The sequence below is a fragment of the Hyalella azteca genome, unplaced genomic scaffold (genome assembly GCF_000764305.2).
Source record: "Hyalella azteca isolate HAZT.00-mixed unplaced genomic scaffold, Hazt_2.0.2 contig5528, whole genome shotgun sequence".
NCBI classification, from domain to species: domain Eukaryota; kingdom Metazoa; phylum Arthropoda; class Malacostraca; order Amphipoda; family Hyalellidae; genus Hyalella; species Hyalella azteca.
The window spans coordinates 130,298-140,927 of NW_025935716.1; the positions used below are offsets into that span (position 1 = coordinate 130,298).

The following is a 10,630-nucleotide window of genomic DNA, read 5'->3' on the forward strand; positions in this document are numbered from 1 at the left end:
GATGATTTGAAGCTCGGAGTATGACCACGTTCAAGAACAGACACGACAAAGTTATGCAGGAGCAAATTTTCAGTCTTTAAATGCCTCTCACTTTACGGACTTGGTATTAAGTCCAGTAGCTAGCTCAAACCAACGTCAGTTTTAAAAATATGTGGTGGAAAGGCCGGTTTATAGATCTTCAGTGAATCAATTCACGAAAAGTACGAGAATCGACAACAGGCCATGGGCCCATTTCTTCAGCGCCGACACTTCTATTCTATTCTAAGGTCCACTCATAATTATGACCTCAGTATCAATTTGGAAATGCCACCCTTTTCCGTTCAGCAGAGAAAGACCGTTTGCATTTGTAATAGGTAGTTCAGCATCAAACAGGTATAATTAATCACAACACTTTTAAACGAAGACTTGTTTGTGAAGATTACCTCAAGTTACGAAATCTACAAATTATCAAAAATATGCATATTTAGTCTACACGGTTATTTCGGTTCACGCTATGCATTGATTTTATTCAGAGCGAACTCGGTACGCGCAAATTTGGAAACAATTCGAAGAGGTCCAACGTCGACAGAGACGAACAAAGTTGTGAACGTGCAAATTATTGACAGTTATTTCCATGAATTAATTAGTTTGATATATTCTGAAACTGGCACAATCATGAAACATTTTCGCAGAAATATGTGCACATCTTTACTTTACAATTGTTCAAGCTTTGCTATTAATTATTATCAAAGACGCAATAAATTAAGTTACAACGGTTACGCCCACTCCGATTTGAACACGCAATACGAGAGACTCCTAATCTTATAAAGCCAAACATCCATTTACATGAACCTCTAGTAATTATCATGAAAAGGCACATAGACTCACTGACAGACAAACAAGATGATAAAAAACTCGCTAGCCTGATAATAAATCTACACATACAAGGCAAGTGCACCAACACAACAACTAACGCTTAATAAGCAACAAAAAACATTTAAGCAAAAGACCGATTAACTATTCATATGTAGCGATAAATTTCTCGTGCTGAGAGGTACTCGTTTACTTGCTCAAATCTACGTATTACTACAGCAAGCTCGAATTTATGAAGGCAAAAAACAAAGAAAGCTTAAGCTCGTCCTACGAAAAAATATAAAAAGGTCTGTTATACTTACGGTGCCTGCCGAGAACTGAGTGCTGAAGCGAGGGTAGCGCTGAGGGTCGAGAACAGAGCCATCTTTATACCACCGCACCTCTGGGAGAGGATCGCCCGTCACCTGTCAACGCATCAAAGCTTGTCTTCAACTTCAAAAGAGATGAATTAGCACATCCTTAAACATTGATTAATTGTAATGCCTAAGCAATTAATGAACGTCGCAAGATTTCTCCTTAAAAAATCTAACTCAGTACTCACTGCAGTGAGTGAGAGAGCGCATTTTCTCGTCGACTAAAACATGAAATCACGGACAGACGGACGGACAGACAGACGGTTATGACGAGCACAGTAGGGCATTTTTTCCATAAATGAGAAAATGCACTAAAACCGGAAAGTCTGACGATTGATATATAAACTTGCATTGATATAAACTTGCACTTTAAATATGACACTTAAAAGTCACTTTGAACATTATAATGGATCAGACCCACAGGTTGAAAGTATCAGCGCCGGCAGAAAATCTGCCACGTGATCAGCAATTATTTCACTAATTATGTTTTTCAGTTGATTATTAAAGTAAAGTAATTAAAAAAATTATTATCCAGACCATGAGGATCAATAGTGCGCACCTGGGCGTCAAAGGAGATGGACCCGCCGGGCATGCAGCGCACTTGTCGGGGCAGCGTGCGGGGTATGATGGGCTGCTCTATGGTCCTCCCCACCCTCACGGGGCGCGGGGTCATCTCCACCTCCCCCCACCCGTACTTGTTACGGGGAGTCACGCGGAACAGGTACTCGCGCTCCGGCTTCAGGTGGTACGCGTCGAACGAGCAGATCGGTGACACCGCCAGCTGTGGTGGCATGGAATATCCATCAGAAAATTGTAATGTAATTTTGCTGTATCAATTTACATTTTACAGACATATAATATTGCGAGTTTAACAGTATAATTAATTTACAGCCAAGTCATCAACAAAGTTAACGAGAATTAATGAGATAATTGGCTGAAGTGTTAGGCACAAGTAGATGACTGACTGAAGTGTTGGGAACAAGTGGATGATTGACTTAAGTGTTAGGAGCAAGTAGATGAATGACGAAGTATTGGGAAAAAGCAGATGATTCACTGAAGTGTTGGTAGCAAGTAAATGATTCACTGGACTGTTGGAACAAGACTCAACAAGTATATGATTCAGTGAAGTGTTGGAAACAAGTAGATGAATCACTGCAGTGCTGGGAACAAGTAGATGATTGACTGAAGTGTTGGGAACAAGCAGATGATTCACTGAAGTATTAAGAGCAAGTAGATGAATGACAAAGTGTTGGGAACAAATACATGATTCACTGGAGTGTTGGAAACAAGCTGATGATTGATGATTCACTGAAGTATTAGGAACAAGTATATTATTGACTGAAGTGTTGGAAATAACTACTTCACACCTAAAGTTTGGATATAGTGTACATCACCTCCTGCCACCGCGCCTCCTCGCCCAGTATCCAAGCTTCTATCTTGTAGGCGGTGACGGGGCAGCTGCCCACGTGCTCAGGCTTGCCCCACTTCAGAGATACCCACGACTTGCCCACGTCCACGGCTCGGATGGTGCCCACCTTCCCGGGTACATCTGCTCAAGGTAATGTAATGTAATATGTAATAACATAATAATGTAATGTAATAACAAACACGGTAACGAACATGGTAACGAACACGGTAACGAACTCAATGTAATAACGAACACGGTCAATCACTACTGCGTATGGTGTGTATTAATTCCTATAGTGTTGTAATTTCTGCTAAATTATTTTAAATATAGTTAGATAAATGTCAATTGAATGCATTTAGTCCAATAACATAAACGAATTTTAAACCTCTGCCATAAATCCTCCTCCTAAAGTATAATATTATTTATAAATAAAGTAAATAAAATGAATAAATACAAATAAAGTAAATAAAATAAATATATACAAATAAAGTAAATAAAATAAATAAATATAAATAAAGTAAATAAAATAAATAGATACAAATAAAGTAAATAAAATAATTAAATAAAATTAAGTAAATAAGAGTTCCGCGCCGCCGCCCGCACCTCTGATGAAGCGGCCAGACATGCGCCGCTGGTCCTCGTCGTGCGACACCGACGGGAAGCGCTCGGTCCCCCTGGGGGAGTAGGACCGAGAGCGGCTGTTGTCCTTCACCTGAGATGAACATTTAATAGATGTTTTTATTAGCAGGATATAAGTAATCAGTTGTTTTAATATGAAGAAAGTAAGAGATGAACATTTAAAGGATGTTTTTATTCCCAGGATATAATTAATCACTTGCTTATAATTAATCAATTGTTTTAATATGAAGAAAGTAAGAGATGAACATTTAAAGGATGTTTTTATTCGCAGGATATAAGTAATCAGTTGCTTAAAATTAATCAGTTGTTTTAATATGAAAAAAGTAATTGATCAGATGTTTTTGCACGCCTAAACCCTGAGATTGGTATATGCATCAATTACTAGAGACCATGTTTTGGGTATAAGCATCAAGTTCTTATGTCCATTAACTGTCTGACTAACAATTTAATTAATGAAGTGAACTGAAAACAAACTATTCTTTATAGATACAAATTTCAAAGGGTAATAAAATTTTTGTTCCATTGATCCCGTCGTACATTTATATAAAATTTGGAATTATTTTTTAACTAACCGATATCATTTGCAATTTTTAAACAAAAATAGATTGGCAATGCTTGCAGGTAAATTTAAAATCATCGTCCTCGCAAAACCTAAACCTGCAGATTCTGTTCACGTCAAACAAATTTTTATTGGTACTTTTATATGAAATGTTCGATGTCTCTGCGCCCACCTTAACACTGCAGTATGAGCGCACGGTGCCGTGTGCGTTTTTGGCCTCAATTGTGTACGTTCCGGAGTCGGTGAACTGCACACCTCGCAACGTCCATGTGTGCGTGTTCCCTTGCACTGTTTTATGCGACGTGAAGCGGTTCGAGACATCTTGCATACCCTTCAGCCAGGTCACTGCGGTGTATTAAGAACAATATGAAAAGTTTTGGTCAACTAATTCATCTATTTCAAGCCATACACAATAATCAGGGTTGCAAGCATAATTTTATTTAATTTAATTGAAAATCAAGATCATATCAGGATATGAAACAAAAGCTATGGTCAAACTTTGTGGTCAAAGTAGCTCCGCTACTCTGACCACTATCTAAGAATGTACATCCAATCACCCTAGAGAAAAAAGAGTCATGGGTGAGTAAAATCATATATCTTCCTATAGACAAACTCCGTCTAACTACTTAAAATATAATTGACCTTCATAGGAAACTATATACCAGTTGGCCTGCTCATTATATTTTACAATGTAGTTATTTAGCTTATAGAATAAGGTTCAATTTGAGGAGCTCAAGCCTCTCGGTCCGGACTCTCGGTCTGGCTTCAACGATAGCGAGCTGAACGATGAGCGTTCCAACGGAGACCCATCACCCTCACCTCTTGGTGTGGGCTCCCCCATCACGGTGCAGCTGAGGGTTAACACCTCGTCCCCCATCACCGTCACCTCTTGGCGTAGGCTCCCCCATCACGGTACAGCAGAGGGTAAGCTCATCACCCATCACCCTCACCTCTTGGTGTGGGCTCCCCCATCACGGTACAGCTGAGGGTGAACACCTCATCACCCATCACCCTCACCTTGTGGTGTGGGCTCCCCCATCACGGTACAGTTGAGAGTAAGCTCATCACCCATCACCCTCACCTCTTGGCGTAGGCTCGCCCATCACGGTACAGCTGAGGGTGAACACCTCATCACCCATCACCCTCACCTCTTGGCGTGGGCTCCCCCACCACGGTACAGCTGAGGGTAAGCTCATCACCCATCACCCTCACCTCTTGGCGTGGGCTCCCCCATCACGGTACAGCTGAGGGTAAGCTCATCACCCATCACCCTCACCTCTTGGTGTGGGCTCCCCCATCACGGTACAGCTGAGGGTTAGCTCCTCGTCCCTGAAGGCGGTTATCATGCTCTCGGGACGCTCCGTGAAGGACGGCGCCCGCATCTCTGTCTCGCCGCTCTTGTCGCTGCCTCCGCGCCGCGGCCTCGCGGTACCGAAGGAGACCGTGCTAAGCGTGTAGGCGTTGCCGTACCTGAAAGGACCACTTGAATAGCTTAGCTCCTACAAATTGAAAAATGAGTAAATCGCTCGTTAAATACTGGGCAGATAAGGAGCGAACTAAATACTTTCGATTTTTTTTTTCAGAGAAAAAATAAGATCTATTCATTTTTTCATCTTAGGTTCAAGAAGTATAGCTTATTTTGTTCGCGAAAACTATCCATGCAGTGAAACATATCTATGAAGCCAACGAAAAAAATGAATTCGTTGCACATAAATCACAACCGTTCATGAACAAATTGAAATTGAATATTGTTCTTGCAATAAATGGCAACGATTTTGAAACAGTCAGTTACGATAGACGCACGGGTTCTGTATCCTGCAGGAGTATGTGCCAAGATCCTTCTCCTTGACCTGGAAGACGGTGAGGGTGTGAGAGGAGCCCACCGAGGACACGCGCATCTTGCCGGAAGGAGCGAGTGATCGTCCGTTGAAGAGCCACAGGATGTCCGGTGTTGGTGTGCCTGTTGTCATACAATATTACTCTCTTCAACATTAACGATTAACGCACGAAATGACCATGAAGAAAATGAACATTTTTTTGTTTTGAATTGAGAACATTGGTTTATGTCCCATCAAGGAACATACGAGTAGATCAGGGTTTTATGTTCATTTATTTGCGAGATCCTGTACGGGATCGGGGTGATCTGACATGAGATAGAGCATATCTGACATGAGATAGGGGAGATTTGACATGAGATAGGGGAGATCTGACATGAGATAGGGGAGATCTGACATGAGATAGGGGAGATCTGACATGAGATGGAGGAGATCTGACATGAGATAGGGGAGATCTAACATAAGATAGGAGAGATCTGACGTGAAATAGGGAAGATCTGACATGAGATAGGAGAGATTTGACATGAGATAGGGAGATCTGACGTGAATTAGGGGAGATTAGACATGAGATAGGGAAGATCTGACATGAGATAGGGGAGATCTGACATGAGATAAGGGATATATAACATAAGATAGGGGAGATCTGACATGAATTAGGGGAGATCTGACATGAGATAGGGGAGATCTGACATGGGATAAGGGATATCTAACATAAGATAGGGGAGATCTGACATGGGATAAGGGATATCTAACATAACATAGGGGAGATCTGACACGTTGCGAAAACCTTGACATGGGATAAGGTTTGGGATAAGATCTGACATGGGATAAGGGATATCTAACATAAGATAGGGGAGATCTGACATGGGATAAGTGATATCTAACATAACATAGGGGAGATCTGACACGAGATAGGAGAGATCTGACATGAGAGAGGGGAGATCTTATATGAGATAGGGAAGATCTGACATTGGATAAGGGATATCTAACATAAGATAGGGGAGATCTGACATGAGATAAGATAGATTTAATATAAAATAAGGGAGATCTGACCTGCCACGTCAACCTGCAGGGTTAGAGTGCCGTCTTCTGGCACGCGCTGGTCGCACAGCTCCGTCACGAAGCGCGGCGTCTCTGTGTTGTCCGGCACTTGTGATTTGCGATCAACTGCAACATGAACAAAATATAAACCATGGACTAAATTTAGTAAACTAATTATGAGTAGAAAAGACGAAAAGGGTTCAGAAAGACTTAAGAAAGATGAGGTTTTGTAGGGCCTCCAATTAAGTAGTATTGTAAAAACAAAATATTATTTTCCATCGTCATCAAATACATAATTTCAACGAGCTTGGCAGAAAATTCTGATTTGATTGTTAATTCGGCTAATTATGAATACTTCGGTGATATTTTTGGCACTTCCGGGAAAATATACACATTTGCCAAATTATGGGCAACTGTAGGGTCTTTGTTAAATAAATTCCATCAGACTATGCGTCCCAATAATACAGGTAAATAAGCGTATAAAGCTAACAATTCATAATAGAGAAAATAAATAAATGCAGGAAATTCAAAACCATATGAAAAATAAGGCGACTGACCAGGAACTCTGACATTGGCGGATATTTCATCTCTGTACACGCGGTTCTCAGCGTGGCAGGAGTATAGACCTGAGTCAGCAGCTCGAGGGTTCTTGATGATCAGAGAACCTGGAAGCAAAATAGTTCATGATTAACGCAGTTATTATTCTTTGAGAATTAAGCGCGAATATTGATGGTAATCAAATGATGAGTATGAACCTGCAGCAAAACAAAACCGCGGGTGACGTCATACGGTATGTCAGCTTTTGATAATTGGAAGTTCGAAGGTAAAGTCCAGAGAGGAACAATTTAACGTTGATTATAAATATTGGATTTACCTCGTAATAATGACTAGTTGTCAGTAGCAATGCATCTTTGTTGGATTATCAGCAGTAACAGAAATCCCAAAATCATAATAAGAAAATTTACTACAATAGTCAAGTAGTGATCTACTTCCATCACACATATATTAATCAATGAATGATCAACACTCGCAATGAATATAACAAGGAAGTAAAAATCAAAACACAGCATAAATATAATAATCAATATTCAATACCTCCATGAATATAATGATAAAGTAATAATCAGTACCATCATGAATATAAAACTCAAGTAATAGTCAATACCCATCATGAATACATTAACAGTACGAAGAGACTCACAGATTCCTTCGTCAGAGACAACAGACTGGAAGCGTTGCGAGGCAGGCACTTTGTCAGCGTCTTTGAGCCACGTCGTCTTGGGCGGCGGGAAGCCCGTGACGTGGCAAGACAGCACCAACTCATCGTCTTCTGCCACGTACCGCTCTGTCGAGTGAAACTTGTGACTGAACTGCTGTCTTTCGATTAATTGGATTGCCTCAATTCACTCAATAATTTTCAGTTAGTCGGCGTTTTGTCACAGCTTCCCTACGCTTAGGCCAATTTAATACAATACATTGAAATTAAGATGATAGAAAAATTAAACCTCGAGCTTGACGCCTCGTTAAAGATTTGCTCTTTGAAAATTATCCTTGATATTTCTCCTTCTGTAAGATGAAGACTTACGAACCTTGAGCTGAAGAAATAATTATATAATTATTTGGTATGAAAATTAGAGCTCTACCCCTTCAGTATGGAAGGAATAGAGCTTCAATGGGAAAACCTCGCCTCATTCACAAAACTACACTGAGGATACGGTTTAATTAACTCTCAAAACACACACACTAAGATGAAGTGTAGGAGTATGAGTAAAGCATGAAATATGATCATAAATCTTAATATGATCATAATGATCGAATCATATATGTTGATATGATCACAAATATTGAAAAGCATTTATTATAAAGATTATTACTTAAACTTTCACAAACTGTTCTGCTACACGCATTATGAAATCTCACCCCTAATTGAAGTTGTGAAGGTGGGAGGACTTGGCTTGTTCTCTTCCTCCCCCTTGACGCGCAGGTCGCATGAAGTTGTCACCCTGCCGTGCCGGTTGTTCGCTGTGCACGTGTACTCGCCGGAGTCAGACCGAGCTGCCTCACGGATCTCCAGCGACGCCAGGCCGTCAATAAACGAAGTCTGCCAAAATAAAAGATGTAAATGCGGAAAATTCCAAGAATAATTGAAGAATGAATAAATAATAAAAGAATAAAAGAATGAATGATTTCATGTACAGTAATAATTATGACAAAAAGTGGAGATTTGTTCGTTATTGTTCTGAAAAGCATATTACTGTTTTGTTTGGCGACTTGATAAAAATAAGCTGTTAATTAAATATGAGTCAGCTCTTATTAAAGCGTAATGAGCAAGAAATTATAGATGTACAAGACGATAGAAGCTATCCAACGCTGCGGTAGGTAAGGAACTTCAACGCATTCATGATAATAATCTTTTAATGGAACAGATCCTTACTTCCAATACATAGTCGGGAAGTGATAAATCGCCTAATTCTTGGCATCGTTCCAAAATATTATTTTTTTATGATTGATCCGTGTAAAAATATTGTTCTTTACACCGCAAGACTATGAATTGTGACAACAGATGGAGGCATGCCCTGTACAGATTATTTTAACAAAAGGAATTTTTGGTGGTCGTTCGTTATTCTACAAACCTCAGTCAGATAAGAATGTTTTTCTTGACGTTTGCATTGATTGCTAAGATCAGTTTTTGACGCTCCAGCGTATTTGTCTCCTCACTTTAGGTATTTGTATGGCATTATGCTTAAACTAAATTAGTTCGATTTTTTATATTAGGAGGATATTTTTATATTAGGAGATATAAATATTTTTATATTAGGAATATTATATAATGATGATCCGTATTATATAGTACGGATCATCATAAGTTTCTTTTCAGCTTAGATTAAAGTTTCCGATTGTTACAATTGAGAGACAGTTACGCTACATTTTAATTTCATTATGCTGCAATTATATAAAAAATATTTATTTTTTCATTACGCAAAAATTTTCTTGATTCTGATCCTGTTTTCCTTACGATTTATGTGACGGTTACAATTTTCTCAATTATCATCAGTGAAAAACGGGATAATTACATTTGCGTAGCTGGTGCCGTACCGAGTGTTTTAAATGTTTATCCTGATCCACATCCGGTACCAGATTAATCCAAGGTCTCACATTAATTTTGTCCTCCTCAGTGAGTGAGGAGCCCAGAATAATCCCAGGACTCACTTTAATTCTGTCCTCCTCTTTGAGTGGGTAGCCTCCTTTGAACCATTCGATCTCCGGTAACGGATCGTCAGGACCACAAAGAACGTTACAGGAAAGTTTCACTCGCGTCCCTCGTGCAGCTTGACGGTCCTGAAGCTTTGTGCTGAACTTTGGACGGCGTCTCACGTCTCGACGGAATCCGTCTTCGCTCTTAGCAGTAAAAAAACAGTAACTTAAGCATCGAATAATTTCTACCGAAATGTCGCTGTTTTGCATCACAGTGTAAAAAGGACTATGGATGCCCAAGAAATTTATTAAATAAACGTGATAAGATGCTGGTCGTTTACAAAGTTTAAGTTCCATTTAAGGTCTTCTCGAAAAACTTAGTATTGATTAAGAAAAAAATGAGGATGAATTGATCTTTTAGAGGAGGATCAGATGGCATCAGCTTGTGACGCAGAATTCCTACCTCAGAGTCGCGCGGCTTGCGCATGTCCAGAGGCAGCGGGTGCACGACAAGTTCCTTCTCCGTGTAGTCGAGCTTGCCCGTCTCGTCATCCTTGTACCAGCGCATACGCTCCTCCAGACGACGCTTGCGTCGCTCTTCCTCCTTGGTAGGAAAATGTTTCAAAGCCAGATAAGCTAAACGTGTATTATTGAATATCATAACTTTCTCAGCCAGAATATTGGACTTTATTCAACAGTTTAAAAGGGAGTAAAAAGTTCATAGCTTTGTTAGTTTAGACTCCGGAAT

General features: G+C 40.0%; 1 protein-coding gene across 6 annotated transcripts in view; it reads right to left on the reverse strand.

Annotated features, from left to right (window-relative positions):
* LOC108682041 overlaps positions 1-10,630 on the reverse strand; it is a 131,451-nt gene that overhangs the window by 111,925 nt on the left and 8,896 nt on the right. For all 6 annotated transcript variants that reach the window (XM_047880513.1, XM_047880512.1, XM_047880514.1 and 3 more), the window contains exons 2-14: positions 10,346-10,486; positions 9,898-10,086; positions 8,608-8,788; positions 7,889-8,032; positions 7,245-7,352; positions 6,700-6,813; positions 5,615-5,771; positions 5,088-5,281; positions 3,984-4,156; positions 3,217-3,325; positions 2,600-2,754; positions 1,765-1,986; positions 1,155-1,256 (exon numbers count right to left, since the gene is read on the reverse strand). In XM_047880513.1, the coding sequence (XP_047736469.1) occupies positions 1,155-1,256; positions 1,765-1,986; positions 2,600-2,754; positions 3,217-3,325; positions 3,984-4,156; positions 5,088-5,281; positions 5,615-5,771; positions 6,700-6,813; positions 7,245-7,352; positions 7,889-8,032; positions 8,608-8,788; positions 9,898-10,086; positions 10,346-10,486 (1,989 nt within the window). The remainder of the gene's footprint in view (positions 1-1,154; positions 1,257-1,764; positions 1,987-2,599; positions 2,755-3,216; positions 3,326-3,983; positions 4,157-5,087; positions 5,282-5,614; positions 5,772-6,699; positions 6,814-7,244; positions 7,353-7,888; positions 8,033-8,607; positions 8,789-9,897; positions 10,087-10,345; positions 10,487-10,630) is intronic.